Below are 19,571 nucleotides of genomic sequence, written 5' to 3' on the forward strand. Positions count from 1 at the left end.
GAGGTGCTTTGAAATTGAGAGTTTTTTATTATTTTTTTTTATTTTTTATTTTTTAATAAAAACAAAAAGTGAAGCCTTTGTTTAGTTGACAACATGAAATGAGGGAAGTAAAAATTCATGAGAATTAATAAGTTGGATAGTTATTTGGTTTGCACACAATTGCAAAAATGGAGTAAATGAGAATTTATGGGATTTTCAACTTTTTCAAAAAACATAGAAAGTAAATTACCGAGTCTCCGAATCAATCAAAATTAATGGAAATTTTAAATTATGATATTACCAACCAAATAAATTAAAAAAATTCTAGAAAAATTCATTCAAAAAATAACTTTTCATAAACTACAACATCATACGTAAATTTAATTCTCGTGTCAACTAAACAAGGACTTAAAATTAAACTTCGATTGAGATCCTATTTGCCATTAAAAAACAAAAAAAAAATGAAAAAAAATACCTTTCTATTCATGTAAGCCCTTGCCACACTCACAAAATAAAAAAGCTAAAAATGTAATCATAACAAAAGACAACCCAACTAGCCTATTTTAACTTCTTTCTCACAACACACCCACATCACACCACAACCCCAAATCCCACCTCCATTTTCCTCCCTTTCTCTCTCCTAAAACACCCCCCACCAAAACAAATTCAATGTCTTCTTCTTCTTTTAATCTTGTTACAAGAATTGCTATTTGTACTACAATTCTCCTTCTTGCACAAATTTGCTTGTTTTACAAGAATGTATGTGGAAATCAACTTCAACACCATCACCATCATTTTTCGAGCTCGAATTCGAGTGATTTGATAGTAAATTTACCAGGTCAACCCAAAGTCAATTTCAAACAATTTGCTGGGTATGTTACTGTGGATCAAAAGAAGCATAAATCACTGTTTTACTACTTTGTTGAAGCTGAACTTGATCCTTCTTCTAAGCCTTTAGTTCTCTGGCTCAATGGAGGTTGGTTTGCTTCATTTTTTTTTACTCAAAAGTTGTACAGTTTAAATTATTGAAAAATAAAATTTTAAAAGCTGAATTTCAGACAAATATTCCTTTTTGCACATTTTGTGAATTTACCCTTTTTTTTTTTAATTGTTGTTGGTGTAGGACCCGGTTGTTCTTCCCTCGGGGTTGGTGCATTTTCTGAAAATGGACCTTTCAGGCCTAAAGGGAATATCCTGGTGAAAAATGAACACAGCTGGAACAGAGGTATAGTGTTATTGTTCGGAAACCAACTTGAAATTAATAGTCACGTTGATAGTGTTTGTTAAACTGCCAGTTTCGAATTAATAGTCACAGTGATAGTGTAGTGATTGTTAGTTTATCAGTTTGGAAGTAATTGTCACGTTGATAGTGTTCGTTAGACTGACAAGTAATGTAACAACTAAATCCCAAGTAGTATATTCAAATTATTGTGACAACTGATGTTATTTTTGGGTATAATGTGGTTTTGCAGAAGCTAATATGTTGTATTTGGAGACACCTGTGGGAGTTGGTTATTCCTACTCAGTTGACATTACTGGATATGATGCAGTTAGTGATGCTGTTACAGGTATTTTTGCTGCAGAAAACAGAATTATGTAAATATTTGAACATTTTAAAATGTGCCCATTAAAATATAAAGTTTCTATTTTTGATCTGAGATTAAATTTGTATGCTTTCCTTATATAACTGTTCTAAATTTGTTTATAAATTTTGTGTGTTAAGCCAGGGATAACTTAGTTTTTCTGAGAAGATGGTTTAACAAATTTCCACAGTATAAACACAGGGATCTGTTCATAACAGGAGAAAGTTATGCAGGTATAAATTTCTTATAGTAAAAGAATTGTATGAAATAAAACTTAGAAATTAAAATTTTGTTTGGTGCATATCACATGGTTTTCTGAGTTATTATATTAAATGATGTAGGCCACTATATTCCTCAACTTGCAAATCTGATGGTCCAATTCAACAAAAAGGAGAAAGTGTTTAACTTGAAAGGAGTTGCGGTATGTGTCAAATTCATGCTTATTTTCATACTATTTGAAAAGGGTTTATTGGTTTAATTAAAGTAGTATTTTTATAAGAAGAATATTATGACTATTGTCAGGTTTTAGCCAATCATTCTTCTTGTTGATCTAATCTGAACTTTTGATTTTATTCCCATAAATAGGTTATACAACTTATATTGTCTATATCTAAACTTCTGAACTTTGTTTATCTAAATAAAAACTTATTTTGTTTGAAAACTTGCTTGTGTATAAGATTGTCGGAAAAAAACTTATTTTGTCTGAAATAGTGTATGAAATATTAAACCAGTCAAAATAAGCTGAATATATTAGAACCTTGGTCCAAATTATCTTTCACCTAATAGTTGGGTAAATATTTTTACCTATGTAAGAGAATTGTGTCACTTCGGCTTTTTGAGAAGACACCCAAAAATTGAGATGGTAATATTTGGGTTTATTCATGTCAAACTATCCTTTTTTCTTTCATGATTGCTACAATTAGATTGTGGCCATTGTACACAAACTTCCTAGTTCTCACACTCCCACGACACATCGTAAAGTAATGGTAATAATTAACCTTATTTAGCAAACCTACAGGGCAACAATTTATAATCATTTTTATGTCTTTTAAGATAAAAAGTTTCCTAAACATGGGTGTTATGGAATGATATAATGCCAGCTTGGAAACCCGGTTTTGGAGTTTGCTACAGATTTCAACTCGAGGGCAGAGTATTTCTGGTCACATGGATTAATATCGGATTCAACCTACAAAATTTTTACCAAAGCCTGCAATTATTCAAGATATGTGAGTGAGTATTATCGAGGATATGTTTCACCAGTATGTTCCAAGGTGATGAGGCAAGTTGGTATGGAAACAAGCAAATTTGTGGACAAGTATGATGTTACCCTCGACGTTTGTATATCTTCTGTGCTATCTCAATCTAAGATTATTAGCCCCCAGGAGGTAACATGATCCTCCAACCTTTTATAATTCCTTTAAACAAAAAGGGTTCTGATTTTCCAGCAAACTGTACTTATTTGGTATATTAAGCAATTTGCATTTTGTGGTCATAATTTTCAGCAAAACGGTGAGAGCATAGATGTCTGTATCGAGGATGAGACCGTGAGCTACTTGAACCAGAAAGATGTGCAGAAGGCTCTTCATGCCCGGCTAGTTAATGTTCGTCAATGGACTGTGTGCAGCAAGTAAAGTTCTCTTTTAACAAGTTTTTTTTGGTCTGAACTGTAGACATTTCAACATACAAGTAACAACCTATATTTTTTTTTTTCTTTTGGTGGCAGCATTTTGGATTATGAGCTCCTTGATGTAGAGATACCCACAATAACCATTGTAGGATCACTTGTCAAGAATGGAATCCCTGTCTTAGTTTACAGGTATAAAGTTTTTTTTAAGCATTTTATGCTCTTTAAAAGTTAAAAAGCTCCATACAAGTTATTAGTGTCAAAAGGGAAATGATGTTAGTACTTCAAAAGTCATACTTTACATTAGAGTGTTCATCATGGGCGGGACCGTGACAAAAAAATGTCAGCCAAATTTGGCCCTGGGATCAGGCAGGCCAAAGACCAATCATGGTCTAAAATACATTTGGGCCAATCCTGATTAATTACCCGAGCAATCTGGCCTAGCTTATTAGAGTGATTTCAATCCGCTCTACTTTGCATTCCAAATTTGTGAGTCGAGTATCAAACTGTATTCTAAAAAAGAGGAGCCTAGAAATTAGAGTACACAAGGGTGTTGCAAGTGTAAAACTGATTTCCCATATTAAGTCTCATGGCTAATATGTGCGGTAGCAAATTGGTGGATACTGACTTTGTTGTTAAAATTGGATGATCATAACAGCGGGGATCAAGATTCAGTTATTCCACTAACTGGAAGCCGCACACTTGTGCATCAACTAGCTGGGAAACTAGGGCTGAACACAACCACTCCGTACCGAGTTTGGTTTGCTGGCGAACAGGTTGGAATATAAAGCTGTTTATACGTATCCTTATGATGTTTTCCATTTCTTAATCCATTCAATTAATGACCCAAGTCTGAAATCTGATCAACCTAATGTGCATTGATAATGCAGGTTGGTGGATGGACTGAATCATATGGGAATATATTAACATTTGCAACTGTACGAGGGGCTGCACATGAAGTTCCTTACTCTCAGCCGGCGAGATCACTTGTGCTGTTCAAGTCCTTTCTTGAAAGCAGGCCCCTTCCTCAGATGCTTTAAACTGATCTCATTCTAAAAATTCAAAATCTTTAAGATGGCAAAAAGGGATAGTGATTATTTTTTTTTTCAGAATTTAATTAGATTAAGTTGGAAATTGTAAAGTAAAATTGCTTCTTTGTGTTATGTTAGTTGAAACAGAAGAAAAAAAAGAATGAGTGGCCTTTTCTGACCTAGCAAAAAAGGTCAAATAGGAAAAGGGGATTTTGAGTATTTAGTTTAAGGAAGTGAGTGCCTGTCTCCTGTGTGTGTGGTTTGAGTGTTGATCGCTCAAGTTTTGTACAAAAGGAATCCAAGAGAAAAAAATGAATAAAACTCCTTTTTTCTACATCTATGACTTCTTTCATTCTGTTCACTTTTTTTTTTTGTTTATTTACTAGTATGTACTAGTATATTTGTTTAGAATAGTCATATTCTCAATCTCATGTTGACTTTCTGTCTTCTATATCAATTAAGATAATATTTTTATGAGTAAAAGACTAAAAAAGCTAAGTTGTTCATTAGAAATTGTCATTTTGCTTTTATTACTTATTTCCATTCTCAATTACAGTTCTTAAGCATCTAATATGCGAACTACATATATGACCATATAACTATGGAAAAATTAACAAAGGTCTTAACTATTACTGATCTTCTTTAAAGGGCCGACTTATTAATTAACTTTGGACAGACCTAACTATACTTAGGTTTTCTCAAAACAGTCTAGTGTAACTTGTTACCTGTTGAACCGGTAAACTTATTAATTAAAAAAATATTTTCAATTTTTTGCCCTATTACGCCATAGCTACCACAACTCAGTCTTCCTAGTCTCCACAATATAACCACCAGTCAACCATTCTTTCTCTCTCTCCACAACTTTCCATCCACAACACTCAAGCCACCTCAAACTGACAACCAACGTTTCCACTATCTCACAACCATGGCCAATTGATGGCTACTCATCTTCTCTCTCTTTGCTTAACCTTCTCTTCTATATATCATATATGGCCATCAATTTCTCTAGGCGAAGGTTGATAAGGTTATTGTGTTGGGGGCTTTATGGTGGCGTCACTAACATGGGCAAGTGGGTTGTTGTAGGGGTGAGTTGGTGCCTTGGTGGCTTCGAAAAGGTTATTGATGGGAGTGTAATATTGCGATGTTGTAGATGGGCAGGTTCTTGGTGACAATTTTGTGGTGGTTGAGTGGGTGGGTTTTTTAAAACTTACTATGGAGATGGATGGGTTAATCGGTCTGGGTTGGTGGTTTTGTGGGTGGGGTTTGCTTTGATGGTGGTGGTTTATCAATTGGTAGGGACGTGAGGTGGTTGTGGCAATATTTAATCCATTATAATGCAGATTTTGCTCATTTATTACATAAATTGGTAGATAATTAATAACTATGTAAATTCCTATTACATAATTTAACTTGTAGTCTAATCCGACGATTGTTGCTTGCCACTATGCATATTGAATTGATTTATGCAATAATTTTAAGATTTATAAAGTTGCAACAATTTTAAGAGAAGAAGAAAAAATTGCAATATTGAAGAGAGGTTTTATCGAAATCAAAAAGAAAGGGGAAATTTTTTATTTTTGTAAATTCAAGGTCACGTGATATACACGTGACATATTTTACCTACAATAGCAAGTCGGATACAAGCTGGGTTCTCGCGTGTGAACTATACAAAATAGTTGGGTCCGTCCAAAGTTAATCAAAAGGTTGGCCCTTTTAAAGAAAACTAGTAATAGTTGGGACCTTTCTTGTTAATTTTTCCTATAACAATTGACTGGCTTTAACTTTCAAGTGTGAGTTCAGGAGTTGAACCTTACTAGTCTTTGTATGAGCATAAAACAATTGGCGAGTTTTAACTTTCATGTGTGAGTCTAGGAGTTGAACCTTACTAGTCATTTAGGGAGGATTTTTATTTTTATTTTTTTTAGAATGACCTTTTTCTCACTTAACAAAAAAGAATGAACGAGTAAGTCATTTTATCTTAATAGTCCTATTCAAATACCGATCTATATGCAAATAAAACAATAAGATATGTATAGCAGTATATATTGAAATCAACCAAGCATGCATAACAATATAAGAAATCAGAATTGCCTAAACATGGTACTACCGTACTAGTAAGCAAAGCAAAAAGGTGATTAAATCTTTAAATATATAGTTAATTACTTCAAACGTACGTGCACTTTGAAGGCTACATCTTCAATAAATCATTAGAAAAAATAAAAACTGAAATCGAACGCCAAATAATCACACCTTGGCTCTTTGGAGGTTAATGGTTGATGCCCCGAACTCATAAAAGCTTGAGTATTTATAGATTGAAGATTAAGAATTGATAGAAAAGACGGGAAATTAATGTTTTAAGTTAGGAATTAGCGTCTGTATATATATATTATAACTTTTGATCGCGAACTCGGAATAAGGCATATAATATATCATATGAAAGTCTACTTTCTAACAATTTTAACCTAATTGGAATTAGGCAAATATTATTTTTGTCCAATTTAGTATTTTGATCATATTTCCTTCATTTCAAATAAGATTTGGGCTTATGATATACTCCATATCATTAAACTGGTTATTTCAAGGGCTATCCTATAAGTTTCATGTACAAATTCGGAGGCTCGAAAATCAAATAGGCTCGATTTCTGACTAAGGTAATGAGAAGAGAAAATCGGTATAATGTTTACGGATTTTGGGTCATTTTAAAAGGTTAAACAGATTAGAAAATAAGGAATATTTAAGCAAATTTTGGATCAATTACACAGCGTGTATCATATTAGATGATGATATATGTACCATCGTCGGGATTTATTTTGAAGAGACACATTTTAGTGTATAATAATATCAATTAATTTTAACTAGAGTGTACTCGTGCTCATGCACTAGATATATGTAGTATGTATGTTTAGGAAGAAAAAAAAACTGTAGAAGTGAAAGTTATTGAAAGGTGGTTTTTTATTTTTATTTTTTTTATTTTAATTGAGTAATATGGGTAGTTATGAGTAAAAAGGGTGGTTATTGGTTATTTTTTACAAAAAAAAAAAATAATAAAATAAAATAAAAGGACTAGAATTGCAAGGATGAGAATTTGGAATGTTGTGAATGAAAGTTGGAAAAACAACTCTTAAATTATATATAAGATATCTTGTTTTACTAACAATTAGTAATATGTAGAGCTGTCAAAAGCTGATCTGACCCGAAGCCGATATGATCCGACCTGAAACCAATCCTAAACCCGAGTATTTGAGACCCGAACCCGAACATGAACCGACCTAGAGATGACCTGACCTGAATATAACCCGTAAATTATTGACCTGAACCGAACCCGACCTGAACCGAGATTGACCCAAACCCGTTTTAACCTGTCAAAACTCGAATTTAACCCGACCTATTACTAACCCGATCCAAATTCAATCCGACCTGTTACTAACCCGACCCGAATTTTAGCCCGACCTGTTACTTATCCGACCCGAATTAACCCGACCTGTTACTAACCAGACCCGAAATTCAACCCAATCTGTTACTAACCTAACCCAAAATCAACACGACTTGCCCGACCCAAATTCAACGCGAATTGTTCCTGACCCATTTCGAACTCCATCTAATCTATTATTGACCTAACCCGATTTCAAATCACCTTAAATTTAATTCAGACCACCTTATCAATATATAGTTATATAGTTACGTACTCATTTCTAAATTATTTCTACTAAGAATATGATGTTCGCCACGCAAATAAGAATATAAGATTATATTATATGAAATTAATGACATCTTGTGTGTGTCATTTGTGTAGTTATGTGCTTGTGTAAACAAGTTACTATGAGAAGTTCAATAGTCAATAATTCAATATACGACTCTTTACATAAACTAATTATAGCTATGTGCTTTTTAAGGGGTAGAATATAGTTAGCACATATTCTCTAATTATTGTATATATCTTTATTATTTTAGATATTGACTAGCTAAATAAAGATATATACAATAATTAGAGAATATATACTAAATATATTCTAAGCTACTCGTAAAGTTGTAACTTCGTAAGGCTAAAACTACTCTATATACTCGAACCCTATATGACTCGACTTGAAATTAACCCGAGACCCAAATTAACCCAATATTTGAGACCCGAACATGACCTGACCTGATTGTAACCCGCAAATTATTGACTTGAACCAAACCCGACACGAACCCGATAATGACCCGACCTGATTATAACCCGCAAATTATTGACTTGAACCGAACCCGACTCGACTCAAGCATGACCCAACCCGAACCTGACCCACATAGGTTACGACATTAACCTGTATTGACCCAACCCAAATTGACCTGACCCACACTAACCCGAACTAAATCCAACCCATTTACCTGAATTGACCCAACCCAAATCCTGACCCACACTATTTTTTTTTTGGGGTGTTATGAGAGTCTCATAGACGAAGATAAGCATCGATACCATGATCTCCTGAAGTCTAAGGAAAAGGTCTAACCACTTGACTATGTCATAGAGCGGAGTTACATTTACAAGAAGAGACTTCAAAATATATCAATTCTGTTTAATTCTTTTTTTTAGCAAGTGAGGTTTAAGTCCAAATCAGATCCAATTAAATTAGAGTTGGACAACACCTAAATTTCCGTGAGAGTTCCCCGCCATTTTTGGAATTATCTATTGAAGATCTCAAAACCTGCAAAACCCCTAAACTCCCAACTTCAGCACCATCAAAACTTGATCACCATTTTTCCCCAAAAAAAGCGGGAAAATGTTCAAAAACTGCTATCTTTCAAAAACAAACTACCAACACTCAACATCTGTCTGAATATCAGTTGCCCATTTCATTTGAATCCATCAACTCCCAAAAAACTTAAAAAAATAAAATAAATAAAATGACAGATGAAGAACAAAAGCAGGATCCAATCATCATTTCCATGCTCCAGGTTTATTTTTCTCTCTCCTATAAATATTCTCGTACTCTCTGATGAGTATTAGTATGAAAAGTTACAATCTTTCTAGGAATTAAGGTGTGAAATTTGATGAGATTTAAACTAGAATAGAGTTGATTTGATTGGATTTTAATTGGGTATTTTATATTTTGAATTGTATGAATGTCGAATTTGCAGGACAGAGCAGAGGAAGATCAAAGAAGCAAGGAATTTGAGTTTGGATTTGATGAGCCTGAAACCCCTTACCGCTTACTGTTACTTCTAGGGTTTGTTTCTTGAAATTCTTGATATGGGTTTTTATTTTATTTTTTAAAATTTGATTTTAGGAAATGGGTTTGATTTGTTAATTGGTGGAATGAGAGTTTGATGAGATTGAATGAATGGAATGCAGGTGTTGTATATGTTGGGTGACTTGACTGCTGGCCCGGCTTATAGGTTCACACAATGGTTAGAATTGGTTCGTAAGCGAACCGCTCAGTATCGGTCTTCCGGCTTCCCTCACCGTCCCCCGAGTTTGGATCTTGATAAGTCCTTGAGGTATTTCCTTTTTCCAATCCCATAACCCTGTTTGTTTTGCTAGTTTTATCAAACATTGCATTATTGAATAATCAAACATTTTCTTTGCGTTGTCAAAAGGTTAATTGATGATTTTTGTCATCTTGTGTGCCGAGTTACTATAGTTATTAGCTTGATCTTGTATTGCCAACGTCCTTTTTCATTTATCTTTGTACTAGTCTAGTAGTCCTTAGATAATGGAGACAGAGAAATTATAAATATGAGAAGTATAGAAAATGGATAAAGATGATATAGAGCTTCAACCACGTCCGACATTCAAGGGTGAGCAGAGGAAATTATGATGATGGGTACATTCAGTTAAATGACTAACAGTATATTTGTGGGAGTGGGCAATGAACGCTTTTAAAGATGTTAGTGATATAGTTACATTTGAGCTGTTCAACGAGTAGGTTAAAGATTTACGAGTATTTCATTCTCATCAACGGAACCGTAATGCCCTTTTTTGAAAAACATAGTTGGCAAAACTATCATTGGCAACATGCCAACATAGTATATCTTGCTGAAATCTGACAAGGGCAATGGTAGAGTTAGACAACATAAACAAATCCTTTGAAGTGATCTTGAGAGAATACATATTGCTGACTTGGAATGTATTGCTACTTATTTTGACCTCAATCAATTTAACCAAATGTGGGCTGATGGAGAGAGTATAAGTGATCAACATGTTGAGGAAAAATATTAGGCAAATTTTTAATCTCAAAATTTTATCCTGTTATGGGTACTATAGATAAAAATTTATCACTGTTCCCTATAAAAATGAAAAGGTTGTTGTGAATGTTGTCCTCACATCAAGAATAACAAATGAATCAATTTACCAATATCCTAATTTGAGAACATTTTTTCAAGATAGTACAAATTTTAATCAACAATGGTGAAAACCAGGTGGCGAGGTTGTGAGTGTGGTTGTAGGGGATGAAAAGAAAACTATATCTCCAATAGGAGATAGGGAGAAGATTGGATAAAAGTGGAAGAATGACCTTAAATTACAAAAAATCTTATTGTTTTGAAAGAGGGGGAGGGGGGGGGGAGGGGCTTGAACTCTTCAAGCAAATTAAAGCTAGGGATTTGACAAAATTGTTTTAATATAACTAGTAAACTCATCCTAAAATTGTATTTTATTTACAAGGAAACTGTTTTCTTCATACCTTGCTCATGTATGCATAATTGAAGGTGACAAATCAATATTATCATTTTACAAGGGAAAATAGATTAATAGAGAGAATGTAGACAATATCCTTATTGTATACTGGGTATTTTATTACTCAAGAGGTCTTGGATTTTTGAACAACCTTGACCGATTACAGTAGCAGTTGTGCGTCCCCCCCCCCCCCCCCCCTCCATATTAACTTTGAAATTCCATAAACAGCCAATTTGAAAGCTGTATCATTGTAGTAAAATTCCCAGATGTATAAGCTTAAGCTCTGCTTTTGTGCTTACTTTAACCTGTGTTAAAGAAGGAGCTGATTTTTAGTCAAGCTGGTCAGATGAACTATATATTCCACATTTATCTCCTTGTAGTGATGAGGGTTTCTTTGTGAGGCACTTTATATAATTGAAAGCTGAATACTTGGCACAATTTGCCAAGACACATAGCTGCTATTCAGAATCCTGGTTTAGTGACCACAACCCATCTTTTAATATTAGGTAAAGGCTGTTAGATGCTAGTCATATAACTGTAGCACAGAAGCATCATGTTCTACATCAATGAGAAATTATAATGATCAGAATTTGTTTTGATGTGTTCAGGATTGCTGAGCAGATAACATACCTATGGTGCTAATAGTGTTGCTTCACTTTATTACTTGTGTCAGCATGAACATGTTTTAGGATTAGTTATTAGCCCATGTTCTTGGAAATTTGATTATCATGATCTCTTTTTGCTACATGGTGACTGAAGATTTTATCCCTTGTAAACTATAGTTATAGATCTGGAGCTTCTATTTCACAATTGATGCAGCTACATGATAAATGAGATTTCTAATCCATTGGCAATGCGTGTCCTTTTCACTCTATAGCCCTTTTAGTGACCATGTTATGAATAGTGATATTTTGAAGAGAATTCTTAAATTTGAAAATTGTTTCCGTCATTCTTATCGATTGGCATAGGAAAATAGGTGAAATCATTTTTAGTGGCAATTTGTGACAAAAATCTTTAACGAAGGACTTGCATGTTTAATACTTTAATTTAATGTCAAAATTTTGTTTACACAGAGCAGGCGAATCAGCTACTGGCCCAATAGACTCTTCACCCTCCGAACAAGCTACTGAAATTGATCTTTGGGAAAGGCTTGGCAAAGCTGCTATGTTGGACATTGAATCAAGCACCTTTTGTTGGGACAACCTCTCTTCACTTCATCATACAGAGCACAGTGGCAGCACTGACCAATCTGATGATGATATGAGTAAAGCCCTGGAGGTAACAAATCATTTACTTTGTATTTATTTATTTTTAAAGAGGAAACATTGGTGACACATATTTTAAAACAGAATCAAGGAGTCATTGAAGTTTAAAAGAGATTAATAATTTCTTCTTAATGAGCTTCTCTTTGGATGCAACTTTTATTTTTAAACTTTTGTCTACTTTTGTGTGGGATTCAGTTACTAAAGAATTTGAAATTGTTCTATGTGTAGTGGCTATCATATGACTTTCATGGACAACTCTGAGTCTCCCTACTTTTTGTTGGCTAAATTTTATTTAAATGGTTGTGTACAATAATTGTTGAATGAGTAATTAACACTGCATATCTATCTCTTCTCATTGTTAACATATGGTCTATTTCAGAGTCTGGATTGTTTTGCAACCTAAGTAGCTGGTTTCTCACTTGGGGTGGGGGTTACATTTTATGTCTTTGTTACGTTTTGAATTGAAAATAATCTTTAAGTCCATACTGTTTCCCAACATCCTCGCTACAGGTGACTGTCAACTCTGGTGGAGTTGTCTTCTTTGCTTTGTTTAAAACTGTTAATGATGATTGTAAAGTACGAGAAACTGCTGCTGTGATCAAGTTTTCTTCATCAAGAATGGCCACACAATCAGAACGCTTTGGCTATGAATTAGCAAAGTGGCTAGGTGTTCGAATACCTCAGGTTGTTTTCTCTTACACTTGAATATCTGACTCTATAGCTGGCTGTATGAGATTGTTTCATGATAAACTTTGTTCATTATAGGCAAGAGTCATTCATAACACCAGTTCAGAGTGGCTTCGCATAAAGGAGGCTGCTGAAAAGGCCAGAGAAGTAGCTGTTTCAGAGAGAGATGAAGTTGGGGAAGTGACATGCTCTGAGCTTCTTGAAGCTCTTGAACTTAGCCGATGCCTTTTCTTAATGAAGTATGCCCCCCTATGTGTGTGGTTGTGGACATAGTTTGTAATGCTAGAAGCAGGAAATTTATGCAGATCTAAAACTGTACATTCCTTTCTCTTTAGAAGTTTGCTTATGACAATCTTATAAATCCAACAAACAAGAAAAGGGTGGAGAATTTGCCTTGGCTACTGTAGCAATATTGGACTTAGATTTTGGGCTATAATGAGACGGAATCTCTTCAACCACACCGGACATAGTCTGTAGGGACTATAATGGGAACATTGGGAAGGGAACATTGGGAAGGGAATTTCTGAAATTATGTTGACACACTGCAAATCATTTTTTTTTTAGAGCTTCAAATCCCATCTTCTGAGTGACACTTTATTTATTTTTGTTTTTGCAGTTATGTACATGGTTCCCCCTTGTTGGAGAATCAAATTGCATTCAATTCCAGAGATGCTGCAGAGAAGATATCATCAGCTCTTGGCAGGATATTGATGCTAGACCTTGTTATCAGAAACGAAGATAGATTGCCTTGTAAGCAGCTAGGCTGGCGTGGCAATTTTGCTAATTTATTGTTTGCTGACAAAAATGTCTCTGCAAATAGGGACTTTTTGGAGGATGCATATGATTCTGCAATGAAACGTTTCAGACCAAGAGTGGTCAGGGCTCTGCAGAAAGAAAGAAGGGCAAATTCTGTTGACAGTAGATTGGACCCTAATAATACTAAAATGAAGTCACAAAAGTCTGATCTTTCTGATGTTATGAAATCGCCAATATCCAGCAGAGTACTTGTGGAAGATCAACATATGGATGAAGTGGGTGATACGGATTTTAATATTGTGGCCATTGACTCTGGCGTTCCTCGAAGACCTCCAGCTGGGAAACGTGCTAATGACCAGGCAAACTATTCCAAGGTTAGTGGAGCTGCTTCTGAATAGCTCCACATATTCTTCACATCTGCTATATGAAATATCAGGAGGTAAATTAGGGTATCCTGAAGCTGATAACATAAATGATTGTTCTACTGACATGAAGTCCATTGTTCAAGCATTCCGGATTGGGTTTCGTGCTGCTCTAAGGGACATGCAGGGTTTTCATATGTTCCTGCTTACTCTGAACCAAAAGCTGGATACAGTTTTGCGCACTTTTATGAATATAGTTAACCGGAATTCTGCTGGGGAATCAGATAAAGAGGATTTTATGGTCCCTGAGTCACCGAAATCTGCTGGAGTCCATTTCTCTTCACCTGCTTCGCATACAAAGGATCACACAGCACACGATAGTACTCCAGTGTCAAATGACACAGAATTACAGAGAACTGCACCAAAGCAATCATCTTCAGGACCTAAGGATCATTCCGACTCTATTTCACCCAGCTCGCGAGAAAGCTCCCAGGGAAAGTATGCAAAATGGAGTGGTGAGCCTGTTCGTTACTTGCGCTTGACAACAAAGCTTCGAGACTTCCATAAATATGCAAAGGTGTGTTTCACGTTTCTCTCAAATATGTAGGGTGACAGTTGACAACTTGCATACCAGTCCAAAAAGTTTTGAATTCACCTGTGAAAGAGTAATTATATATTCTGTTATGAACAGGTAAAGTATAGATGATTTTATTGAGTCCGGCAACATGTCCTTTTGTAGTTTATAGTTTATGAGTATCTAAAATTTGGGGAGTGGCTAGTTTCTGGAAAGGCATTTACCTATTGAAATATTTTTTTAAAAAATCTATTTAAAAGAGTTGCAAGGTATAATTTTATTATGATAATGAATAGGTTAGTAATTTATATGTGGATGACTCGTTTGAGTTCTAAAGTGTGGGAGGTAACTTTTTGAAAAAGGCATATACAAAGAAGAGAATTTCTTGATTTTAGAATTCTTTTTAACTTTAGAATGCTACTAGCTGTTAAGCCTGTGCATTGTCCAGGTTGTTAGCATTGCACGAGTATGTAAAATGTTGTTTAAAATATGATCGGGAAATTATAAACCCTCCTATAGATTTTTCCATCTAAAAGCCATACTTAAAGTCTTCTTGTTCAACATGAATAGGATTTGTTAAATTCACATATTCTATCTTATTTTATTAATCTCAATTTATCACAGATGAATTAAAATAAACGTAGATTTAATGTTTTAGGTGTCACTTCTTATGCCCTGTTATAGTTCCCATTGTGCACATATTAATTGAATGAAACTATTCTATTGATACACACATAATGACATAAGTAGGATCAAAACATAAGTTTAATTTTTAACTTTTAGGTATATAATAATTGGCTCTTGTTTAAAATATTTTTCTAGCATTTTCTAATTTGTATGCTGAATTTTTTAAAATTGTGTGTAAAACGTTATATTCAATTTATTTTACTTAACTATTGAAAATTAAACTCTATGTTTCTCTACTTAATTATTTTTTTTTTAAATGATAATTTGTGACCTAGCATGGTTATGCAGCCCTCTAAATGTTGTCGAAGAGTTCCTGTCTCATACATTGATTTTTTTTTTTGCAAATGGAAGTCTTCTGAATCTAGGCTATAGATATTTAAATTTCTAGCCGAAAGAGTTGGATTTGAAATCTCCATGAAGTGTACTGCTGAATAGAAGAAATTTTGCTACCAATGGCTTTCATTTGCTCTAATATCACTAGTAATCAATATGTTTATGTATATATTTGCCTCATTTTTGTGTAGATACTTTTCATTTGTATATCTCCAAGAAGTTTCTTTTGCAAGTTGTATGGTTGTACCCAAAACTCTAGCTGTTTAGATTGTAGCTTTTTGACAAACTAGTTTCTTATTCATGCAAATTTGAAAGTTCTCTGTAATATTTTCAGGTTGATGCTGAACTGAGTAAGGAACTGGAACTGTGGAATGATACGCTACGCAATGATGTAGTCAAATTATGTTATGAAAATAATTTTAATTCTGGTTTTTTTGAGGGAAGTGATAATAACACGGTGGTTGATGCTTATGAGTTAAAGGTGTGAACCAATTTGTCCACTTGTATATTTATATTTTTGGTAACTGAATATTCGTTTAAACTTGCTGGTATAACAATTTTGTTGTGAATCTATGTAAACTTGCAGGTTAGGCTGGAGCATATCCTTGAGAGGATCTCACTGATATCTGATGCTGCGAACACAGAGAAGCCATCATTAATTACAGATAATTTGTTCATAAGCGGAGCACTGGCTGCAAGATCTGTGTTCACACTCCAGCATCTAGGAATTACGCATGTACTCTGCCTTTGCTCAAATGAAATTGGACAGTCGGACTCACAGTTTCTTGACTTGTTTAGATATCAAAACTTTTCTGTAAGTAACATCCCATTTTCCCTCCCTTTATATATACTTCCTCTGTTCCATTTTACTCCCAACAGTTGAACATTTGACATTATTTACATAGTTCTATTTGACTATCTTTAGTGATTAATATGTAAGGCAATGTATAGTCAAGTGTGATCTTATTAGATTCGTCTCAATATATACTTTTATAGTATCAACTTATTATAATCTTCACTTAATCATAATTGAAGATATCAATGGTCAAGTTATGCATCGGCAAACGTGAAAGTGAAATTGTTGTCCGTTGGAAGCTATGTTACTTCCGACCCCTTGCTTTATGTCGTGTGTCGGATCCTCCAACACTTTGACATGACACGACATGTAAATGCTACTGCATTATATAAAATTTGGAGTGTGGGAGGATCCGACACCATGTTAGACACGACACCCTAATCCGAGTCTGTGCAACATAGGTTGGAGCTTGGAATTAAATTGGAACAGAGGAATTATATTACTTTAGCTTAATTGAAGAACACAAAAGAGACCGTGATTATAGAGCATATTTTCTGTAAAGAATTCTAAGTAGATTAGTCCATATTCTCAGTTGTTCTTAACAAAACATGCATGGTCAAGAAATTGAAGATGTGACGGTATCAACTTAGTTTATACATGGTAAAAGAACTTAAACACGATGTTTACTGCATCACAAATTAATCGTAATTGCCTTCTTTGTAAGTTCCCTCTTATATGAAAATATGTTGATGGTGCATCAATACACCCATTATTTGTTAAGTACACTGAATGCTAGTTATTTTTTGGGGATGCTTATTTTTTCAGCTTTTCATGCTGTATTACTTAATGGGACAGATTAGTGATGAGGAAAATTCAAACATCAGTAGTATTTTCAGCGAAGCCTGCGACTTCATAGACAATGTTGAGAAAACAAATGGGAAGGTTTTGGTTCATTGCTTTGAAGGAAGAAGTAGAAGCGCAACAGTGGTTCTTGCCTATCTCATGCAGAAGAAGTAAGTCGAAATTGATACGAGTACTATTGTGCCCTGTAAATTGAAGATTTGTAACTCATGCCTGTCATGAAAGTAGTTGCACCCTTGATTACTTTTTCGCCACTGTCCTTGTCATTCTATTGATCTTCATGGATATCCATACACTTTTCCTGTCTGATTGCCTGAAATTCATATCTATTGCCCTGCTGCCTCCTGCGCACAATTAAAAAGACAAGAAAACTAACAACACTAGTGATTATAAACTTGATGTGGGTTTCTGAGAATAACCTACAGGTTTATTTTGATACAGGAACTTGACTTTGTTAGAAGCATGGAATAAGCTGAAGAAAGCTCACCGGCGAGCCCAGCCAAATGATGGGTTTGCTAAGATTTTGCAGGATTGGGATAAATCACTGCATGGGAAGGTATCAATGGAGTGGCAACAGAGGAAACCTTCCATGAAAGTTTGCCCTATATGCGGGAAGAATGTTGGGCTGAGCAGTAGTTCACTAAAACTTCATTTGCAAAAATCACATAAGAAACTGTCATCAGGTAGTGTAGACAGTGCTATGACGATGGAAATACAGAAAGCAATAAGAGCACTCAAGATTAGTCGAGGAGGTAGTGTTAGTCCTACTCAAAGAGAATCACCCTCAATGTTGGAATAGTAGATTTGACGTTTTGTTGTTGTACTTTTACTAGCAACCCGTGTAAGCAATTGTACCACTATTTTAGGTTTAGTCTCTGTACTAGTATTGTAGTAAAGATGGAGCAGAATAACGTAAAATTCCCATTGTAACATCCGCTTTCAATGTTCCATCAGTTGGGGTAACATACAATATATATGGGGTTGCATAAAAAGAATATACGAAGAATATGGTTTTGAGTTATGGCAGGGTAATCCAGGCTTCACATGCGGTGTATCTGAAGTTTTACTTGCAGTTTATTTACTATTAATTAATCAACATAGGTAGTTTTGCCCAGCTAAGTATAGCGATAGGGTATAGTTGTAATGTACAAAATAAAAGTAACTACGTAGTATTAATGACTTGGTGGATAACTTTATATCAATAATTGGACAAAAGAACGCGCCCCACGCGCAAGCCCCAAAACCTGAATACTTCTTCAAGCCCCTAGTTTTCAAAAACCAGCCCCCTTCTGCCAACCCAGGCGGGCCGCCTGCGATGAGAGTAGGTGGTCCCCCCTCTCGATCGTCGGCGAGTCCATTACTGCCCAGATCGTGATTGTCTTGCGTCCTCGTTGGTCGAGGAAAGCTGGGCTTGTGAGGGAGATCCGATCAACGGGCCGAGCTGCGATCTCGGCCGCCCATCGCCTTTGTCTAGGACCAGCCGGTTTCTCGCATCGGGTCTCAAGACGGTTGTCGGCTTGTCGCCCCTGGCTGCTCCTCTTTGTCTAGGACCACCGCTTGACTGCAACAACCCCTCCTTCGCTTCTTTGGCAGTTTTGTTATTTTATGTTGTAGTGTTGGTTTGTGGTTGAGCTTGGATATTGTAGCTCTGCTCAATCCCTCTTGTTTACGACCTGGAATTAGGGTCTGTTTCACTTTGGTTCTTTTTGTGTTGGTTCTGTTTGTGTGTTTCCTTTTCGTGAAGTTGTTAATCATTTTCCTTTCGGGTTAGAGAGTTTGTTATGGAATGCCGAAATTTACTTAACGTCCTTACGTACACCCACTTGAACGATGATTTTGACGAAAGCATTGTCAACTTTGCCAATAATAATTGTCCCTGAAACATCCTTAATCAAGCAAAAGATTTAAAGGAGGAGGGCAATATTTACTTCAAGAAAGGTGAAGTCGTTCTTGCTGGGGCTAAGTATGACAGAGGGCTGAAACTTTTGTGCTTTTGTCTACCAAGAGATGAAGATGATTGTGCCTTTTTTTAATGGAATCTTGCCATATCCCTTAAGTTAAACCTCGCACCTTGCGCCCTAAAAGTCCGGGATTTCAAACAGACTAAGGAGCTCTGCTCATTAGTCATTATGCTTGATGCTAACAATACTAAAGCCCATTATAGGAGAGCTTTAGCCGATATCAAGCTTTATCAGCTCGAAAAGGCCCATGAAGATCTTGGCAAAGCAGCCAAGAATGATCCTAAAAATCAAGACATCCTTCGCGAGATGGAGAAGGTGGAGGGGTTGAGAAGACAAGCTAGCAAGATCAAGGGAAAGTGAGGCACTGAGGAATCCGAGTTACCCCACATCATCTTCAACAAAAAGGGGAAAATTAACAAC

At 35.3% G+C, this 19,571-nt stretch overlaps 2 protein-coding genes across 3 annotated transcripts; both read left to right on the forward strand.

The window, feature by feature from the left end:
* LOC110684000 (serine carboxypeptidase-like 45) lies at positions 1-4,551 on the forward strand. Of its 2 annotated transcripts, none has more exons than XM_021860395.1 (10): positions 1-955; positions 1,103-1,204; positions 1,452-1,547; positions 1,703-1,795; positions 1,904-1,983; positions 2,684-2,947; positions 3,065-3,189; positions 3,286-3,378; positions 3,845-3,962; positions 4,077-4,551. In XM_021860395.1, exons 1-10 carry the CDS (start codon positions 649-651, stop codon positions 4,224-4,226), a joined length of 1,428 nt encoding a protein of 475 aa, XP_021716087.1. In that variant the 5' UTR covers positions 1-648; the 3' UTR covers positions 4,227-4,551. The 2 variants fall into 2 exon arrangements, with proteins under 2 accessions (XP_021716087.1, XP_021716086.1); XM_021860394.1 differs by having other exon boundaries at positions 4-955; positions 2,663-2,947.
* A 4,080-nt stretch (positions 4,552-8,631) lies between these two features.
* Positions 8,632-18,120, forward strand: LOC110684001 (dual specificity protein phosphatase PHS1-like). Its single transcript, XM_021860396.1, is given in 13 exon segments — positions 8,632-9,149; positions 9,333-9,396; positions 9,399-9,421; positions 9,547-9,692; positions 11,943-12,147; positions 12,645-12,818; positions 12,900-13,060; positions 13,438-13,945; positions 13,947-14,516; positions 15,868-16,014; positions 16,120-16,347; positions 17,185-17,342; positions 17,632-18,120. Coding segments are annotated over 13 exon segments (2,793 nt in total). The 5' UTR covers positions 8,632-9,098; the 3' UTR covers positions 17,990-18,120.
* The last annotated feature ends 1,451 nt before the right edge of the window (positions 18,121-19,571 follow it).

This window comes from Chenopodium quinoa, unplaced genomic scaffold, assembly GCF_001683475.1.
Source record: "Chenopodium quinoa cultivar QQ74 unplaced genomic scaffold, ASM168347v1, whole genome shotgun sequence".
Lineage (NCBI taxonomy): Eukaryota > Viridiplantae > Streptophyta > Magnoliopsida > Caryophyllales > Amaranthaceae > Chenopodium > Chenopodium quinoa.

Bases quoted from the DNA above. Each gene is read 5' to 3' on its own strand.
- LOC110684000 (XM_021860394.1), top strand. From the start codon at position 649: ATGTCTTCTTCTTCTTTTAATCTTGTTACAAGAATTGCTATTTGTACT. The intron at 3,379-3,844 runs GTATAAAGTTTT...TGATCATAACAG, and splicing joins ATCCCTGTCTTAGTTTACAG to CGGGGATCAAGATTCAGTTA. The intron at 3,963-4,076 runs GTTGGAATATAA...TTGATAATGCAG, and splicing joins TTTGGTTTGCTGGCGAACAG to GTTGGTGGATGGACTGAATC.